Source organism: Camelus dromedarius, chromosome 34, assembly GCF_036321535.1.
Source record: "Camelus dromedarius isolate mCamDro1 chromosome 34, mCamDro1.pat, whole genome shotgun sequence".
Taxonomy (NCBI): Eukaryota; Metazoa; Chordata; class Mammalia; order Artiodactyla; family Camelidae; genus Camelus; species Camelus dromedarius.
In genome coordinates, this window is record NC_087469.1 from 5371179 (window position 1) to 5392153 (window position 20975).

Below are 20975 nucleotides of genomic sequence, written 5' to 3' on the forward strand. Positions count from 1 at the left end.
TGAAGGTCTCACCAATAAGCAAAATCGGATTTCGCCCAAGCCTGCACCTCCCAAGCACGCTGGAGATATTCTCCCTTTGGGCCAAATATATTAAGCTAATGGATGTGACACACATCCCCAATCCCAGAAGAAAAATAGGCGAAAACCTGGCCCTGATTTAGAGACCAGCACGGGTCAGAAGGGGCTTTTTTTTTTTTTTTTTTTTTTTGCTCCCCTTGCTCCCCCACCTGCCGCTGCCCAGGCTCCAATTTGGCTCCCCAGGCCCCAGGTCGGCCTTGAATTTGGCGGCCAATCCGTAACGGGAGCGGGGGGCGGGGTGTCTGCGCGGGCGCCACGCCCACCCTTGGTCTCCAGGCCCTGGCCCCGCCCCGTCCCAGCCTAGGTCGGTCACGGCCCGCCCCCAGCCGCCATTTCCTGTCCAGCCCTGGGCGCGTCAGGTCAGTGCAGCGGAGTGGCCCGGGGTCTGCCTTGGTCGTGGCCTGGTCCTGATCTGGCCGTCAGAGCCGGGCAGAGGTCGCTGGTTTGGGCCCCAGTGGATGGGACGGTATCGGCTGCGGGCTGGGACTACAGCGGCGGGACCAAGGCCAGGGGACGCTAGGGAGCGGTTGCCGGGCAACGGTGCAGTTGGCCCCGCCCCTTGGCCCTGGCTTGCGCAAGTTTGTCTGCAGTCCCAGCCAACTGCAGGCTCCTGCAGAGGGAAACGCGGGATGCCTCTGGCCTCATCCCGTCGTGGGTTCGCTCCGACCCTGCCCTGGGAGCAGAGGGCTTGGCTCCTGCCCGCGGGAGTTCGGGGTCTGCCTTCTGCCCCTCCTAACCTTGGGCAAGTTAACTCACTTGACTAGGCCTCAGTGCCACGGGAGCCTGAAATGTTAGAGCTGGAAAGATACCTAGCGATCATCTGGTTAAGCCACACGTCCCCAAGCCCAGTTTTATAGGTAAGGGTGCCTCGCGGTGACCCCTCGTCGCGTACCTGGTGCTTCGAATTAATCCCCAGATAGCCGTCTGTTTGATATTACCGTTTTCACAGAATGAATGAGGACCCCGAGGCTCAGAGAGGTTGTAACTTTAGCTGAGGTAGCACAGCCTGTAATTGGTGGAATCTCAAAGAGATCAAGTAACGCACAGCTTGTTCTGGCAGATTCCGAATTTCCAGTTGTAGGTGCATTACAGACTATGCTACCACTAAACCCAACTGGAAATCAGTCACCTGGAGCTTATGTAAAACTGTACGTCCCTGGGCACGTTGGAGGGGCTCTGGGCTAAGGTGGAGGAATCTGGATACTTAACAAGTTTGGGGATGATTTTTGTGGTCTGTGGTTGGACCTTTGGGAACCACTGGGTACACCATGAGGACCTTTCTCTCAAAAACAACTGAGAGGTGATCCGTCTAAAGTACCCGGACAGGAGAGAAGATGTGGGCTCACTGTGCCGTCAAGTTTTAATCCCTGCAGTCAATTTGTATCCTCTCTTCACTCCTCAGAGACAACCCGGAGGCTTATATTTTAAACAAGTTTGGACATTTAGATGCAAATTGTCCTGTTTCTGGTTTCCTGTCATACAGCCAGTTCCAAGCTTCTGGCTGGGCTGGCCTGTCACAATCAAAGTCAAGCATTAGTGTCATCCTCCATCCCTGGTGGCCTGCCAGCTGCTCTCCGCCTGGTTTGCTTCACGCCAGGTCCCTGAATCAGAGCAGTTGATACTGGCTTTGAAGGAACGTTTTGTAGAGCCGTTTCCCCATTGGAGGGAGGCTGGCAGCTTTCCGGAAGTATCTCCACACCTAAAGAGTGCCCCTTGGCCCTGGCAGCAGTCAGAATGACATAGATCACCCTGCTTGTTATTCACGACTTTTATAAACACAAATCCATCTAAAAAGTAATCACTTGGCTCTTAGTTGTAGAAGGCTAATAAGCCTGACAAATTCCATTTAGTGTTTTATTATTACTAATTTTCATCATGTGTGCTGCCTCCCTCAGGGATTCTGGTTCACAATGGCTGACTCTCAAGAGGAAGACTTGCAGAAGTTTCTTAAAAATGTGGATGAAATCAGTAAGTGCCAGTAAAATCATAAATTAAATTGTACTTTAAAGAGGTGGAGTCCTTATAAAGAAATGATTACTGTAAGTTAGTTCCTGAGTGGCCTGACAGGTTTATGACTCTTCAGAAAAAAATGTCACTGAGATTCAACAGAAGGGATATTGAGAAGCAAGTAATATTGGAGCCTAGGTGTAATATTTTTCTGGCTGTTAATTGGTATCAGAGAAGCTGTTTACATTCTGATTGGAATTTGGGCTGACAGCTCCCATCCGTGTTTTCTCCCCTTCCGTGTAGGATCAGGTCCCCGGCGCCAGTGAGCCTAGCTGGTCCCTTCAAGGCGATTACTCAGGGGCCCCACCCATCAGTCTGGGATCCCTCTTGTTTTAGGGTAGAGCCATTCCTGGTTTTGAGCTGCAGAGGCAAAATCAAATGACTTTCCCAAGGGTCCATCACATCACATGGATGCGACAGCCCTGTCTCTCTTCCTCTAGGCAAGAAGACCCTTCCCCAGCTCAGACAGATGTCACCTCAAAGGACATACTCTGATCACACAGATCATATACAGGAGATTGCAGAGCACTCAGTCCCTGTGCAGACTTCAGGGAGTTCGTTTGAGGACAGAAACAAGAAAACCAACCATGAAACAAACTTCACATATCAAATAGAAATATATTGAAATTGCTGCTTCCAGTGGGCGATAGGGATCCCAAGAATAAAATGGTTTTAAAGATAGTTCGAGTAACTTCACAGATGACACATCCATAGTGTGCTCTTTGTGTCCGTCACGGCCTCTCCTCTGCCCATCCCCAGATGTTGTTCCGTGGAGTCCTGGCCTGGCCCACTGCTCACCTTTCTCTTCAGGTGATGGAGCCCAAGCATGTGCTTTTAAATACCACCCTTGCTGATGACCCCACATCTCAATTGCCACCAGCCTTCTTCTCTGAGCCTCAGCCTCTATGCCAACTGTTACATCCATTGTACCCCTCAAACATCACAAACATGTCCAAAGTTCAGTCGATCATCTCTTTCCCCTCTGTCCCACCTCTCCCAAATAAAACCTGCTTCTCCTACCCTCCCGTTCATTCTAGTGTCACTTGGTGGCACTCCCATCCCTGAAATTTACAAGTCCTATTGGCCTCCTCCCATCTCTCAGGCCTGCATTTAATCAGCCATCAGGTTAGCCTTCTTCCTCCAGCTCCATCCTCTCCAACCTCCCTGTGTTCTGGTTCTCTTCTCCAGACTATTTCCTCTGCCCACTGATTGTTTTTCCTGCCTCCAGGCTTACACTCCCCACAGAGTAATGTATCTAAAATGCAAATCTGACCCAGACACTTCTCTGCTTGGAGTCTCTCCACAGTCACAATAAATTTCAAGCTCTCATCAGGACCTAAGTCCTCCCATGACCTAGCCCTTACCTCTCGCCTCTCCCTCCCTCACACTTGAGCAGCAGACTGCTTCTGGTACCCACCCAACACACACACCCTGAGAGTTCACACTCTCTCTATATAACTGAATCACTTTGTTGTACACCTGAGACATTGTAAATCAACTCGACTTCAATTTTTTAAAGTTTAAATAAATAAAACTTTTAAAAAAGAAATGAGGAGATGTTGGTCAAAGTGTGTAAGCTTACAGTTTTAAGATGAATAAATTCTGGGGTTCTAACATACAGCATGGTGACTCTAGTTAATACTACTATATTATACACTTTCAAGTTGCTAAGAGAGTAGCTCTTAAATGTTCTCACCACACATAAAAAAATTGAATATCAAAACATCATGTTTTATCCCTTAAACTTCCACAATATCATATATCAATTATATCCCAATAAAGCTGGAAAAATAAAAGTTCTTCCCCATGAATTTTCTACACCATCTCTTTGAGTGAGTGACATCTTTCTTTTGGAAGACCCTGCTTGACTGATCCACATCTGATTCCTCCTCCAGCCAGTTTAATTCAGAAGATGAATTCTGATGACCCAGTCGTACGAGAGAAAGCTGTCCTGGAGACAGAGAAGAGACTACAGTTTACAGAGGGAGACCAAGAGGAGGACGAATGCAGGACCACCATCAACAAGACCAGGATCAGCCCCCCACAGGCTCCCGCGAAGGTTTCCTTTTCCTGTCGTGGAGATACTTAAGTAGACACAGCGAGGATGTCTGCACTGAAGCAGGCAAAGTGGTAGTTTAATCTCAACTGCCTGGTGAGGCTGGAACCGTCTTTTGCTTTATAGATTCACTAGATTTATTTTCCGCAAGGAAGTATAAACTCAATTTTTTTTCTTGGTCTTTCTGGGTCATCTTTAAACAACCCTTTGGGTTCGTTTTAATGAAAATTTGGCCTCTGCATCCATTGAGCTTGTGGCCATTTTTAAGCTGGTAAGGTAATGTATTCTACTTTCTCATATTTCCAACTCATACAGCCACAGCTGGGGTCCTTGCTTCTGCAGACATAGCCCCGGAACAACTGTGCCCATAATCAGATCTGATTTAAAGCAAGCCCCCTGAATTTTGATCCCTTCGTGTGGGTGGTTACAGGAAATGACCCTGCTACCCAGTTGTAACTGATCCGCCTTCTTGGTTTGTGTCTGTATATACATCAGAGAGTGATTTTTGAAATTTGTTTCTTTGTTTTTTTATGATAACCTGTGCCCTGCAGAATGCAGATGAAACAAACTCAGGTAAGGAGAGCATCTCTCTTCCTGAAGTGTATTACTCATTTAGGATCAGTGTTTATTGATTGTAGCATCCAGACCCTTAAATTGTAGCCTCTGGGCTTACAAACAGCCCATGAACAAAAAACTACCTACTGATCACCCACTGCTGGTACTAGTGGTCAGAAGGGACAGCACGGGGAGGCTTTTGTCTCTGCCCTCCTGGCCAGCCTTTTGTAAACTGAATTCAGTTACTCTGTTTCATCCAGTTACCCTCGGCTGCTCAGGGAGACGCAGGCAGTTTCTTTGTTGCCCAGCTCAGAAGCTCATTATGCTAAGTGGAACAAAAAAGTCTGTCTTCAAAGAAAACTCCTTTTAAAAGGCATAATTCAAATTTGAAGCACAGACATAGTCATCGTGTATGATAATATATCACACAGCTTACCATTTAATGTCAAATTAAGAAAATGTCATTTTAGTTGCCTTCGAATCTGTGTGTGTGTGTGTGTGTGTGTGTGTGTATGTGTTCATGTGCTAGCATGTGCCGATATGTGTATGCATTAAAAGTGTGGCTCTAAAACTCTCAAGTAGCTTTTTTTCCCCCTGAATTTGAGCTAAAGAACTGATTATAGTATTTAGATTTTCCTTTTTAATATTTGAAATTACTCTGTTGTCAGAGGCCTTCTTGGCATCTATGGAGAAGGATGCAAAGGAACGTGCCAAAAGAAGAAGGGAAAACAAAGTCTTAGCAGACGGTAATTGTCAGTCTTCACTTTCCAATAACTGGGATGCTTTGTGCTGGAAGAGCCTCAGAGTCTCTGTGCTGATGTTTGATGACATCAAGATCCCCGGGGGGTTGGGTTTGTGGGCCTGAGGCAGTGGGACCTGGCCAGGCAGGAACCACTGGCTGTCTATTCCCTGTTCCCGCTGCAACATGCAGTGAGCAGGAGGACGTAACCCTCAGTGAGCTCCCACCATCAAACCTCTTTCTAAAGCAGGTGGATGGATTTAGCAGATCAGATTGAGCGGCACTAAACGATGCTTGGAAAGGAAGGAAGGAAGGATGGGAGTGGGGTACCACTGGCTAGCCTGAGGCACACAGGAAGATGTGAAAAAGAAAAATGAAACAATAAACAAAGCTGGGAGAAGAGAAATAGAGGAAAAGAAAGAAACAAGGTTGCGTGTTTGGCGGGGGAAATTCACAGGACAGAAGGCTGCCTTCAGCACATACTTTATACCACCCAGTGGTATGTGCGCTGCAAATCTGAATGATTCCATATTTGCTAGAAAATTAGTTGTTTGACCCTCTTTATGAGACATTGAATGTGTAGACTTGATCTTTGTGGCAAGCCTGGAATATTCTGAGCCTTGGGGCAAAATCATGTCCTTTCTTCTAAGAAGCTACTTAGAAAGTTTGGGGTGGATTTGGAGAAAAGACTACTTAGAGAAACCAATCCTGAAATATCTGTAGAGGGAAGTAAGTGACACCCCCAACCCCCTCAGGATGGACGGAAGCTCTGACCTTCAAAGCAGGGTTGGAAAGTCAGGGTAATAAAGTCTGAAAGAGTTTTCCAGGGCATGGGGAGAGCTCACCGGTATGGCTTCTATTCTCCTAGCCCTCAAAGAGAAGGGGAATGAAGCATTTGTCAGAGGTGATTACGAAACGGCCATCCTGTGCTACAGCGAGGGTTTGGAGAAACTGAAGGACATGAAAGTGTTGTACACCAACCGAGCCCAGGTCAGTGAGCCAAGCACACGTCCACGGGCTTTTCTCGGGGAACCGTAGGCTCAAACCTTGTGAAATCAGAGACAGATGAGACGAGATGGTACCAGAGGTGTGTGCTGGCTCTGGCCGGGGTGTGGGGGAGGCTGACGTGTATGGAGCGTTTGCCCATTTCTGTGGTGTAAATACTCCCACTGGGGTCCGATTTCAGATACCGACTTGGAATCATTGAGGGAGGGCTTGGGAACAGCCACGTACGATCAGTTCTCTCCATTGCAGAAGCCAGCACAGCAGTGGTGGTACCCAGGCACTTCCCATGTGTATTAAGGAGACTAGTGGAATTCTGCCACCACTGGATGTGTTCAACCTCTTTTTTGATGCCTGTCTAAACTCCTAAGGGTTACTCTCCCATTAATTTCTTACTCATTGTATCAGTCCCTCCTTGATTAAGATTTTGTGACTGGGGTATCCTGGATAGCTAATGGGCCTCCAGCCAATTTGTCAGAAATTCTGACTTTCTGAAATCCCTAATACCTCAGTTTAATATCACAGATGAGCTCAGTCTCCTGGAACACCAGGTAAAAACTATCCCCCGGATGTCTATTGTCTACTATTTAAAGAAGGGACAAGGTTGATGGTTCTCAGGGGAAACAGCAATGTCATCTGTGACCTTATCTTTGCAAAGCACTTGAGGTTGTATATGGTAGAGCTCTCTGTTGCTCAGGCTGCAAAAATTGGCAGATTCATGGACGTGATGATCCGATGGTCAGGATGCGTCAGCCAGGCCTGTGTGAGATGGACTCGATGCCGTGTCATTGACAAGAGGGAGAAGATCGCAACGGAGCCCTCATCAGCTCCAATTTCTGTAACTTAAGATTAAGAATGCCCTGCCTTGGTATGCTGAGGAAGTGTTGAAAGCAAGAAACGGGATGTCAGCAGGCCAAAAAGTCTATGTGGTGACAGTGATTTAATGATAAATAAATTCAGGCACAGCACAAGATCATTAGTTCAGCAGTTTGGATCAATCAGGCTAGAGTCGAGGTGTCATTTACCTAGCCCCTTTGTGGAGAAAAATTGCCATAAGGAAGAGGATCAGTAGACACATTAGTGAGAGGTCAATTTTGCCATGTACCTTTTAGCATCTTAACAAGATTATAAACTTTCTTAGGGTAAAAATTGCCATATACTTTCCCCCAGTGCTTTAGTTACAACAGATGCTCAGTAAGTCCTTCTTAAGTTGTGCAGCACCAGAGGCACACTAAGTGCATTGAAGGGAATTAAGTTTCTGTTGACACTTCAAAGAAGACATTCAAATGCAGACAATTAGTATAATAACTATAGTTGCTTTTTATTTATCACCAAATTTGGTCTCCAAAACATTTACCTACTGATGCTTGATCAGTCTTGTTACTCTGAAGTTATTTGAAAGCAGTGAAATTGAATTGCCTTTAAAATGTTATGTAATTCAGATTTATACCTAATTCCGATGGTCTACACCCTGGTTCATCTAAATTAGTTGCATTTTTACTGTTCTCAAGTTGAAGCAGCACTTTGATTAGTTTGGGAGACTCACATCAAGAATGACTGTGGATGAAAATAAGTAAATGGGATTCAAAGCTTTGGGGAGGCAATTCCTCCCACCTCCCCCAAAGAGAACGCTTACTCAGAGACAAATAGATACAAAATGTGCTGCCTGCCGTTCCGAATCCTTTGAACCATTGACTGTGTTTTAAATGCTTCCCTGTTTGCATGCAGTGTTACGAAACACTCAGTAGGGACCCTGTGAATTGTGTGTCACTGCGTGTCACTGCTTGCCGGAGAGAAAACCTGCACTTCCATCGCTTTGTTTTTCTCCTGGAGCTAATGTTATGATCAATAGATTACTGGTGTAATTTAGACAAGTCAGGAGTTTAATCGCCATTTGGGAACGTAGTCCTTTTTAAAATACGGAAAAACAAAAGAGAACAGGAAAGTTATAGGGTATTGGATCTGAGCCTTAAAAAAAGAAAAAGAAAATACGAAAGCCTGCGTGGGGAAATTGTTGAAGCCCTTCTAGACTTTTTCAGAGTCTGTATCCTGAATAACAGTGTCATGAAATCATGACTACGGTTGCCCAGAAAGGTGCTAGTTTTTTTCTCTCACATCCTCTGTCTTTCAAATGAACCCCCCAAATCCCGGAGGAAAAGATGGTGCTTTATGGAAGAGATAACTCAAAGAGTCATTGTCTTCATTTAGTACCGAACTCCTGTTAATGAAAGCTCTGCACAGCGGCTTCCTTTCTGCTGGTAGATAGAGCTCCCCGGCAGAAGTCCCCTAGCTGGATATTGCCTGCTCCCTCCTCATTTTGGTTGAATGCTTAGATTTCTCATAAATTATAACAGTAACCTCATAATGGGCTTGTCCATGTAAATCTCCTCAGATTTCTTGTTCAGAATGTCACAGTGCCCTGGGACAGTGTTGATCATGGGCAAATGTACGTGGAGTATTGGCATTGGATCTATCATCGGTGACTGATAGGTCCCTGGTGCCTGGTTGTCCTTTCTTACAACGGGGTGATCGTCGCTGCTTCTTAGGGAACTTTCCAAAAGAAGAGTGCTTGAAGTCTGCTTAGCGCAACTTGATAAGAATTTATTAAGCACTTATTGTATGCAGTGATGACTAGAGAGGGCATAGTAACCACGGTGCTTGCAGTTAAATAGACTTTCATTTGTTTATATACCATGGTTCTGTGAAACTATAAGTGAGCTAAATTCTTAAGTCAGGTTGGTTTGAGTGGATCACAGAATTCTGAGTTCATTCTTGATTTACAAGATTTTCCCCAGTTCTAGGAGATCCCAGAAGAGAGCCCGAAGGCATTTGAAACCGAGGGCTCCTGGTGATGGTCTGAGTCTTAAATGTCTGCCCGTTTCCTGTCTCTCTTCCTTCTCACTGCACTCAGAAGGCACTAAGCAGAACTTTTCCTTAATCATATTTTGGCAAAAGCTTTATTGAGATATAATGGACACAATATACAATTCACCCACTGAAAGTATACAGTTTGGTGGGTTTTAGTGTATTCACAGGGCTGTGCAACCCTCACCACACAAATTTTAGAACTGTTTCATCATCTCTAAGACCCTTTAAGCAGTCACTCCCCAATCCTGTCCCCCCTCCACCGCCAGCCCACTGGTCTACTTTCTGTTTCTATACAACTGCCTATTCGGGACTTTTCATATAAACGAAATCATACAGTATGTGTCCATGTGTGTCTGGCTTCTTCCACTGAACAGTGTTTTCAAGGCCCGTCCCTGTTGGAATTTGCATCAGTAATTCATTCCTGTTATTGCCAAGAAATATGTCATTGTATGGCTCTACCACAATTTATTTACCCATTCATAAATGGATGGGTCTGAGCTACTGCTTTTTGGCTGTTATAAGTAACGCTGCTATGCACATACACGTGCAGGTTTTTGTGTGGACATATGCTTATAATCCTCTTGGCTGTATACCCAGGGGTCATGTGGTACCTCTGTTTCGAATCTTTTGAGGAAACGTCAGACTGTCTTCCAAAACAGCTTCATCATTTTACATTCCCAGCAGCAAGCGTAAGAGTGTCCTGATTTCCTACATTCTCACCAACACTTGTTATTAATCTGTCTTTTTGATTCCCTTTATTATTTGGTCTCCTTCTGGAACATTCCCAGCAGGGTAGGCTCCAGAAGCTGGCTCCTCCTTTGTACGTGGGGTTAGCGTGCTGGGTATTACTCTGTTTGCCCCCACAGATCCTTCTCTGCCCTGCGCCCTGGGAGACTGGCCTCTTGGCTTCCCAGCTTTCTAGCTTCTGTTTGGGTTCAGCCAATGAGATCGGAAGGAAGGAGGAGTTAAGTGAGATGGGGGGTGGTTTATTCTCCAGGCTTCCGCTCTCCTGAAGGCCTCAGCTCCTGTTAGGCAGCTGTCCACTGTTGGTTTTCCTATGCCCTGCCCTCACCCTGTAAATCATCCTTTTGTTAAGCTCTCCGCGGCTCCCCAGTGTGAGCGTGTCCTGAGCTGGGACCCTGGCTGAGCCAGGGAAGGACCAGTTACCTCTCATCACCATGTTCCTGTTCCCCTGCTCTGTCTGTGTTGACTGAAGACCTCTGGCCACGGAACTGTGTGTGAACAGCAGCTGTCTGTGTCCTTGCAGGCTTACATCAAACTTGGGGACTACCGGAAGGCACTGGTGGACTGTGACTGGGCTCTGAAGGTAAGATGCCATCTCATTCTCCATGTGGTGGAGCTGGGCTTGCTCGGGCCAGGGGCCTCAGTCCTGAAGTGAACAGAGGGGAGCTGCTGGCATATTACAGTGGGAAAGGGTCTAGGCTCTGCAGTTGAGCCTCAGTTTCCTCATCTATAAAATGGATTCGAATAGAATTGTCGTGAGGGTTGCAATAATGCACACGGTGCTTAGCTCACAGGAAGTACTCTAGACAAGTTGCTGTTAATACTGTTTTTTCAGGTTTTATCACAGCAGCTCACCCTTTACTATCGTGTTATCAGTCGCTTTGCTCCACGTGGTGGTGGAAACGCCTCTTTTTCTTTCCTAATTGTGTCTGCAGTGTTGCCATTTTTTCCCTCATTGGTTGCCGCTTTTTTCCCTCCCACTCTGATAATTTGGAAATGCATCACAGCTCCCCCTTCTGTAGAGGAATAATCAGAAGGAAGGTTTCCTGTTGTTCAGCCTGGATGCTTGTCAGGCCTCAGGCAGACAGTATAACACTCACTCGGCGTGGTATTTCCTCCGAAATCTTCCAAAACAGATAATCAAAGGTGGAGAGAAGTAAAGACCGTTGGTGGAAATATTAGCCGAGTTTTTAAAAGAGACGTGTCACAATCACTTCTTAAGAACATTATTTCTGATGACTAAATATTTAAATAACACTGATCCTAGCTCCGCCTAAGTTACTCTGTCGCAGGGGCTTTAACTAAATGATGCGAACCAGTGCCTCTCAGCCTTCCTTGCTGAAGAGCCAACAGAACGCACAGGAGTCCCTGGAGGGTGTGGAAGCAGAGAGCGTGAAATTTCTTTTTAGACACATGTTTTTATCTTAAAAATCCCTTGCAAATTTTGCACTGCACTCTGTAAAATGTACCAGCTTGTTTTAATATAGCCGTGTTATGTTAAATAATTTATAATCAAGTAAAATTGAAGTGCCAGGAGCACCTGCCAGGTTTATCGTGCGGCGTGGATTTCCCTGGTCCGGCACCACTTAACCCCGACGTGGTGAGCATGGCCCGAAACAGAGCGCATTTGGACAACAGCATGTTGGCCACACCTGCTTCCTTATTTTTTCACTGAGAGGGTAGACAAGGGAAATGGGCGAATTAGAAACTCACCTTTGCTAATAACAGTTTATAAAACACGACAGGTCCCCCAAACCTGGCACCTGGAGTGCTTGATTTCTTTATCTGCTGGAAGACGCGGTGTGTGGGAAACCTTGTCCCACTGCATCGTGACCGTCTTTAAGTGATGAGAACCGCCCAAAGCTGAAGCCATCGGGTTCTTCACACTCCGGCTGCAGCATAGATCTGCTAGCTTGCTCTGTCCCTTTATTTGATCATGATTTTTTTTTTTTTTTTTTTTGCCTACTATCATTCTGTAAGAGAAGAGAGAGGCAAGGACGTTTTCTTCTGGTGATTCAGTAGTAACAGCCTTTTACTGCACGCTAGCTGTGAGCTGTCTCATTTGGGCCCTCACAACATACTATTCTGTTCTGTTCAATATCACAGTTACCCTTATTTTTCTGACAAGGAAACCGAGCCTCAGAGATTAAGTAAGTAAGCCGTGCAGGATCACACAGCTAATGCTGGCCTAACCATAGGCCAGTGCTCTGAGCCATTTACGATAAACAGCCTCTCCCTGGAAACCTGAAACCCCGACATCGCTTGGTATAGATCCCATTCCTTCTGTGGAAGAACAAGATCTCCTCGTGGGGCTTCCAGAAGTGTCTCTTCTGATCTGAAAAGCACCAAAGAGGTCGTCACACCCACACGCTGTTTCAAGACAACACACTGACCTGCTCCCAAATGTTAATTGATACACAATGTAAATTAGCAGTGAGACCAAGACAAAGCGGGCCGAGCAGACTTGACACTGAAAAATGCTGACACCCGGGAGCCACTCTTATTAAATGCCCAGCGAGGCTCCCCGTTGAAGGGGATTGGGTAAACACTTGGAGGGATGGGAAAAATATACACAAGGAATTCTAAAAACTAACAATAGTTGGCTCTACATCAAAGCTGTGAATTAAAAGAAAAAGTTTCACTCTTTTTTAAAGTAATATATCAATACTGAATGTCAGCGGCACCCCACTGTTAATAGTATTAGTACTTTCATGCCAGTTTCATATTTTGGGACACTTGTGAATTGGCAGAGACAGGCCCCTGGGATGATATTTCAAGACCGATCTTCCTTGTCAGGGAATATAAGGCAGTGAGCGGAGCTGGTTTCAATTAGAATCAGAATCATTTCTTTCATGGCAGAACGCTTCCTGCACAATAAAACACATCTTCCTCTGAAGACAGACTTCCTTTTAAGGGGATCTGGGGTTCACCTGAGAGAATCCTGATGAGGGTTGATACCTCATCAAAGGAGAAAGGGCCTATTAGTGAGCAAATCCGTTAGCAGCTCTTTGTGTCAGTATCCGAGGAGGCGTGGTCACAATACACCCACTTCACGATGGCACAGTGGGGCATGGACAAGCTCTGAGGTTCGGCTCCTTTTCCTCTGTTGTAGCCCTGATGCCCTGGCCGTGAAGGTGCGGTGAACAGGTGGCTTCTGTGAACTGTGGCCCTGGGGGTTCCTTTCCCTTTGTCCCTTCCTGCCTCCTCGATTCCATCCTTTGTGAGTTCTCCAGGCTTCACTCCCTGACTTTCTTCTCTCTGCAGTTTCTCCCTCAGAGCTCTCGTCTCCTCTCCTGGGTTCAGCTCTCATTCCTGCCAGTGGTTCACATCTGCATTTCAGCCGCCCCCTCAACCCCCCTGCACGTTTGCACGTGGCTGTCTTGGCATCCTCAGAAACGCAGCATGTCTTCGGTGGACTGTGTCTCTTCAGTGTGGATTTCCTTCCACCAAACTGCTTTTCTGAAGGAGATTTGGTGCAGTTTTTAAGCCCTTGGAGCCTGGAGTCAAACAACTAGATTTCAATCCCAGGTCTTCCACTTAGTATCTGTGTGACCTTGATCTTTTCCAGCCCCTAGTTTCCTCAGCTGCAAAATGGGGGTAATAATTGTATCTAGAGTTGTTATAAGGTTTCCATGAGATAATTCATATTAACAATGCAGGAAGGACTGAACAGTAATGCACTGATATTAACGACTGTTACTGCTGGCATTCACTTAGCAACGAATCAGGATATGACATTCATGAAAATGCATCCATAAAGGCCTCTCCAAATATAAGTTATTATTCCCTCTTCTATTATTATTTTAGCTTTTCTTTAAGTTTTCCTTTTTGCCCTGAGATGCACCACGTCCATTGTAACTGCAGCAACAGTGGCTTATGCTCCATTACCTGGTGCCATACGGTTTCACATGAATTCCCTCCTCAGCACAGCCCGAGAGAGGCACTATTAAGACCTTCACTTTGCATATGAGGGAAATGAGCCTCAGAAAAGCTGGCTGGCCTGGCCAACGTCCCACATCCGGTGAGAGGCAGACCCGGCTTCACCTAGGACTTTCCAGACCCCTGACCTTGTACTCGTAACCTCTTTGCATCTAAACCCTTAGCAGCATCCGACGCGGCACAACGCCCTGCACTTAAAAGGGATTCAGTGAATTAGCTGACTGTTTTAAATTATAGTTTATGTCTTTGTGCCAAATCATTCCCTCTGGAGTTATAATAATTAGAGGCAGGCAGGTGCATGGCCCCCTGTGCAAGTGGTATTGTCTCAGCCGTGAATGTCCTAAGTTTTGAAGAGGGCGTCCCTCCCGATCAGAAGTGATAGGAATGTAAGTTTCCAGTATCTGTGTTGTGGTTTATTTCAAGGGAGGAACTTCCCAGGCCCACTAAGATGTAATAGTAACCTCAGCTGTTTACCCAGAATAAATTTTCCTACCTTACCTAACAAACTGGTGGTTCTCAAATGTGGCTGCACATTTATATAACCTGGAGATTTGAAACAATTACTGATGCCCCGGGCCAACCTAAGAGAGTAATTTAACTGGTGTGGGGTTTAGTCACGCCATCAGTTTTATGAGCATCTGAGGTGATTCTGATGTTCAGCCAAGGTCAAGGGCTCTTGTAAACTAAGGGTTTCTGGTTTGTTTCCTGGTTGTCTCATTAAATGGAAATGAAAACTGGCAAATATCATTGATTAATTTGATAGAGAGCTTACTTCTGCATTCAGCTCCTTGTAGGCATCAACTAATTCAGTCACAGAAGCACAGAAAGGTCTTAATTGTCAACTCTGGTGGCTGTCCTGAGAACCAAAGCATTCCCTAACCCGATTAGCTGGGAGGTTGGGGGAGGGGCTGATAACGTCAAATCTTCCGAACCATCTGATCAGTCATTGTCTTTCATGCAGTGTGATGAAAAATGCACAAAAGCATATTTCCACATGGGAAAAGCCCACCTGGCCCTGAAGAACTACAGTGTGGTAAGTCCTGGAGGAAGTTAAGTGACCTGTTTGATTTCAGAGTGGTACTATAGAGTGTCTCAGAGGAGAACCACGTTCCTCTAAGTGGATGAGATATTAATCCAGTTTTTAGTGTCCAGGGTGAATTGTAAGACCTTAGAGTTGGGAGGGATGTTGAGTGTCACCTGGTACAGCCCCACCTGCCATGGGAATCTCTTCTGCAGCATCTTCTACCAGTGTTTGTTCAGCCCCGGAAAGAGCATCTCTGGGGAGAAAAGACATAAGCAAAAAGATGAAAAAACAAAATTAACTTGTAATCTCATCACCTAAGTTAACCATGCAGATATATGTACACACACTAATATATTATATGCTGTAAATAGCAGCTTTATTGAGATATAATTCACATACCAAACAATTCCTCTATAGAAAGTATACAGTTCAGTGGCTTTTAGTATAGTCACAGAGTTGCATAACCTTCACCACAATCAGCTGGAGAACATTTTTGTCACCTCCTTAAAAACACCTTTACCACTAAGCAGTCGCTCCCCTTCCCTCCACCCCACCTCATCCCTAGGCCACCACTAACTTACTTCTGTCTCTATACGTTTGCCTGTTCTAGGCTAGTCATATAAATAGGATTATACAATCTGGTTTTTCATGACTAGCTTCTTTCACTTAGCATCATGTTTGCAAGTTTCATCCGTGTTGTATACGTATAGTGTTTCGTATCTTTTATTGCTGAACAATATTTCCTTGTATGCGTATACCACATTTTATTGATTTATTTGTCACTTGATGAACATTTGGGTTGTTTCCACTTTGGGCTATTATGAACATCCATGTACAAGTTTTGTGTGGACACATGTTTGCAATCCACCTGGCTATATATCAAGGAGTGAAACTGCCCAGTCATGTGACAACTCTGTTTAACCTTTGGAAGAACTGCCAGTATGTTTTCCAAAGTGGCTGCACCAACTTGCATTCCCACCAGCAGTGCATGGTTCCAATTTCTCCGCATCCTGGACAGTACTTGCTTTTATTTGTCTTTTTGATTTATAGTCATCCTGCTGGGTGTAAAGTGTATTTATTGTTTTGATTTACATTTCCCTGATGCCTAATGATGTTGAGAATCTTTCCAAGTACTTATTGGCCATTTGTGTATCTTCTTTGGAGAAATGTGTTTTCAGACCCTTTGCCCATTTTGTTTTCATTAGGTTATTTGTCTTTTTATATTGAGCATAAATATATTCAATAGAATATAAATTGAATATATAAGTATTCAATATAAAGTGATACAAATATAATATATATAAAGTAATATAATATTCAATATAAGTTCTGAATAGAAATCTCTTAATGGATAAATGATATGCAAATATTTTCTCCCATTCTTTGTGTTGTCTTTTCATTTCATGGCACAAAACATTTTAATTTTGATGGTGTTTAAATTACCTATTTTTTTTCCTTTGGTTGCTTATAATTTTGGTGTCAAATCTAAGAAACCGTTGCCTAGTCCAAGATTTACTCCTATGTTCTCCTAAGAGTTTATGGCCTTAGCTCTTACATTTAGAACTCTGATCCACTTTGAGTTAATTTTTGTATATAGTGTGAGGAAGGGATCCAACTGCATTCTTTTGCATGTGGGCATCAGTTGTCCCAGCACCCTTTGTTGAGAAGGCTATTCTGTCTCCCACTGAATGATTTGGGCACCCTTGTCAGAGGTCATTGATCATAAATGCTTGGGTTTATTTCTGGGTTGTCAGTTTTATTCCATTTATCTGTATGTCTATTCTTAAACCTTTGCCACATTGTCTTGATTCTTGTAGCTTTGTAGTAACTTTTGAAATTGGGAAGTGTGAGTCTTCTAACTCTGGTCTGCCTTTTCAAGATGGTTTTAGCTATTCTGGATTTCTGGAATTACCATACAAATTACAGGATCAGCTTTGTCAGTTTCTGCAAAGAAGCCAAATGGTATTTTGATGGGCATCATGTTGACTTTGTAGATCAATTTGGGGAGTATTGCCAACTGAACAATATTAAGGTTTCCAATCCATGAACATGAGATGTCATTCCATTTATAAGATAGTATATTTTTAAAAAGAAGTTGCCCCCATTGTACATTCTTAAAAATTATTCTTTATTGGATTTTAATTCTAAAATTAATATAGGTGCATTGTAATAGTGTCAAATAATAGAGAAGTTAAAAGGACACTGTAATCACCCCCCTCCACCAAATTCTGTCTACTCATTTATTCATTCAGTTAATTAATTTATGCAGCAAATATTTAATGCTCGCTTCCTGTCTTCCAGGCACTGACCTAAGCAACAGGAATATAGTAGCAAACAAGACAAAATCCTTCCAGATCCCTAAATATATGTCATTGGGTTTAGGTTTCATCATATGAATTTTGGAAGGACACAAACATTCAGTGTATTAAAGTTACCATGTTTGATGTGTATACGTCTATCCTACAACACTATTCTCTGTTTTAACATGGTATTTTTTCTCCAGTTTATTTCTTAATCCTAATCTTCTGAGCCTTGAGCCTTCACGATACCTCAGAACCTTTTTTTTATTTTCCTGAACTTTTTCTTTCAGTGACTGGTTGTATTGATATCCCTGAGGACAGGACAGCCTTCAACCCAGCATCACGCCCCACTAACAAGAATGTTTCCTTACTAGAAGCTTCTATCTAACGGTGTCCTTACTGAGCACCCCTGACTCTCAGCTGTTCTAGTTGACTCTTGCACGGCCAGTGAACAGACTCCTTACCAGCTCTTTGCAGCCTGTACATTAAATAGGTCATTCTCTCTTCCAGTCCCCAAGTCTCTGTCAGCAATGTTTCTAGCTTCAATTATTTCCTTCTTCCCCGTGGGCATATCTGACAGGTAGCCTCCTGTTCCCTCTCAGTGCAAATATCATACCTGAATTTTGCATTTACCTTGTGATTATTCCTAACTCAGCCAGACATGAGCCACAAGCACTTATGACTGGCTATTTTCCATCACAAGTTGTATCTGACAACACTGGTTTTTAAAATAAATTTTGAAACAATACCCGTTGCCCTCACAGAACCAGAGAAGCCTGAAACAGAATGTCAAGTGCACGCTGTGTTCCCCTTGCCCACCTCCTCCATGGGAAGCAGGGGAGGCTGGGAGGAAATAATGAAGAAGGCCATCCTTTCTTATAATCACCACTCCCCCCAGCCACTCTTCAAGGCCTTGTTTCTTTCTTCCAGTCTCGCGAGTGTTATCAGAAGATCTTAGAAATAAACCCCCAGCTGCAGACACAGGTGAAAGGTGAGACTTCCTGCCAACACCCTTGTTTGAATTGCACCCCCATTCTGCGCTCTGGCCCTGGGTGCCCTCCACGCCTTCTCTGCACGTGGCTGCAGGCATAGCCTTGCATAGCCCTGCACAACCAAACCCTCTCCTTACCCGCCCTGCCTTCCTCCTTTTCTCCGCCATCCACCATCAGAGCCATCTAGACTGGGAACCGTGTTGTCCTTGAAACCCCAAGTTGGTCTAAGATGCTGGGTAGATAATGTACAACCTCCCTCAAATTTTCCCTGCTGAAGATGAGTTTGAATTATTTTAATGGTTTCTGCCTCTCAACCTCCCATCCTTAAAAAAAAAAAAAAAAAAGGTTGCTCCTTGTGTGGATGTGTTGAATGTTAGGGTTTTCGTGGACTCTCCTTGTTTTGCTAGGTTACCTGAATCAGGTAAATCTTCGGGAGAAGGCAGACCTTCAAGAGAAGGAAGCCCAGGAATCGCTGGACTCGGGAAAGAACACAGCCGTCACAACCAAGAATCTCCTGGAGACTCTTTCCAAGCCTGATCAGATCCCCCTGTTCTATGCAGGGGGGATGGAAATCCTGACTGAAATGATGAAGGACTGTAAGCCAGAGATGTGTGTGATCTCATGAATATTGTCGGTGTGAAGGGACAGAGGTTAGAGGTCTGCCCTTGTGAGGCAAAGAATCCCTTTTTCCCTTCCTTCCACAAATATTGATTGAAGACCTACTACAATGTAGGTGCTAGAGGACGTGCTAAAGAAATGTCCCCCGACCTTAGCTCCATCCTCTCCCCAGAGCGTGCTTACACTCGACACACACACAATAAACACCACACACACAATTCGACACAAAACACACAGACAGACGGCATGCACTCACTCCATAAATGCTCACATCACACACACACACACACACACAGCATGTGCTCACATCATGTGTACTTAGGTCCCGTACATCACACACACACACCACGCATGTGGGCCACATACACCATATATACTGATACACATATACACACACCACACACATTCACCCCTCACACACATCCTGCACATACATACCCTTTGCATACCCCCATATACACCCCAAAAGCCCAGTACTACCCCCCACGAATCTCCCCCAACCAGAGGGGAATGGAAGACAGAGTTTTGTAGGATAAACTGTAAAGTTCACTGCAGTTACACTTAATGGCCGCTTAGGATGTGTGCATAGTTTCAGAGCAAACATGAGCTCTGCTGCTGACGAGAGCCACACTATTCTCTTACCAGTTCCTGTAAACATTGATACCCGGGCTGAAACCATTCTTGTTACTCAGTGACAGAATGTTGTTTGTTTGTACAAGTGGATGGCGTCTCTGACTTCCCTTTAGTGTGCAGTGGAGCATGCTCAAACACCCCTTCAGTAGTTCTTTGGCGATTGTAGGTTCTTCTCTAGAGCCTGGAAACAGCTCTGAGATAAACATTTAAGAGCAGATGGCTATGCCAGTCCTTGCAGGAGGCTGAGCGGCTCCTGGCGGCTCTCTAAAGATTACAAAATGATCAGTCGTCAGATAGCTCATGGGCCACCTGGGCTCAGCTCTCCTCTCAAAAAACTGTGCCTCTTACGGTGGTAACAAGCAGCTGATGACAGAATGTGAAAGTATTTGTTTCTGCCCAAACTGTTAATTCAGTGACCTTGACATTCCATTTCGGATTTCTCCTCATCATCTGGCTCTGCCTCAGCTACACATCAGCCAGATGGTTCAGGAGTCTGACATGGTTTTCTCTGAATTTGTTTCAGCCACCGAACGAACTTTATTCAGAACACACAATGGATTCCGTATCATCAGTGAGAATGAGGTCCTAAGAAGGTAGGGATGTTTGTAAAGACAGCCCAGCATCAAAGCGAGGAAAGAGAGCCATTTCTTGTGAAACCGGACACTAATCACACTGGCAGTGACCTCACTGGGTGGTACCACCTTCAGTCAATACCGGGTGCTACGTGAACGCCCCTTGAGCTCTGAGTTTCCGTGGTTTGAGTTAAGCCACAGAAAACAATGAAAGAGAGAGGAAAGTGAGCAAAACTTCCCAGGGTTCCTCCAAGCACTCAGAGTCAGAGAAATGACCGTTCTTGCTGGTTTCCCACCAGTCTTTGCAAGATTGCTCTTTGCTCTTTTCCTCTTTGGGAATTGGCTGATAGTGTTGTTGCAGAAAAACATGTTACAGCTTAGTGTTACAGCTCGGTGTTACAGCTCAGTGTGACTGCAACCTGGATCTGGGCGAGAGACCAAGCAGCACTCCGAGGGTTGGAGAACTCAGCTTTATTAAGCTGGCGGGCCCAGAGAAGTTAGCACTCCAAGCTCTGGACCTGGTCTGTGGGTTTACACAGGCTTTTATAGGCTGCCAGTTTACACTTTGCAACATCATATGCAAATAAGGTGTAACAAAGTTGACTAATTAAGAACAGGCTTTGTAGAAATGGACCAATCAGGAGTGAGAGAAATAACCAATCAGGAGTGAGCTCCATGCAAATAAAGTACCACAAATAGATCAATCAGGAGTGAGGGAAATGGACCAATCAGAAGTGAGTTCCACTTTCCTAGAAGTTAGCCGGTTCAGAGGCAAAAGTGAGATAAAGCCACGGGGCCAGGGAACCAGATGGTGCTGGCAGGAGAGTAGTGGTCCTGCCTGGGGATCC

At 44.9% G+C, this 20975-nt stretch overlaps 1 protein-coding gene across 1 annotated transcript in view; it reads left to right on the top strand.

The window, feature by feature from the left end:
- The first annotated feature begins 396 nt into the window (after positions 1-396).
- Positions 397-20975, top strand: part of TTC12 (tetratricopeptide repeat domain 12) — a 39978-nt gene continuing 19399 nt past the window's right edge. Inside the window, exons 1-11 of the mRNA XM_010983290.3 lie at positions 397-437; positions 1974-2046; positions 3981-4144; positions 4693-4714; positions 5365-5442; positions 6304-6425; positions 10573-10632; positions 14950-15021; positions 18243-18303; positions 18712-18900; positions 20079-20148. Coding sequence (XP_010981592.3) covers positions 1989-2046; positions 3981-4144; positions 4693-4714; positions 5365-5442; positions 6304-6425; positions 10573-10632; positions 14950-15021; positions 18243-18303; positions 18712-18900; positions 20079-20148 — 896 coding nt within the window. The 5' untranslated portion in view covers positions 397-437; positions 1974-1988. The remainder of the gene's footprint in view (positions 438-1973; positions 2047-3980; positions 4145-4692; positions 4715-5364; positions 5443-6303; positions 6426-10572; positions 10633-14949; positions 15022-18242; positions 18304-18711; positions 18901-20078; positions 20149-20975) is intronic.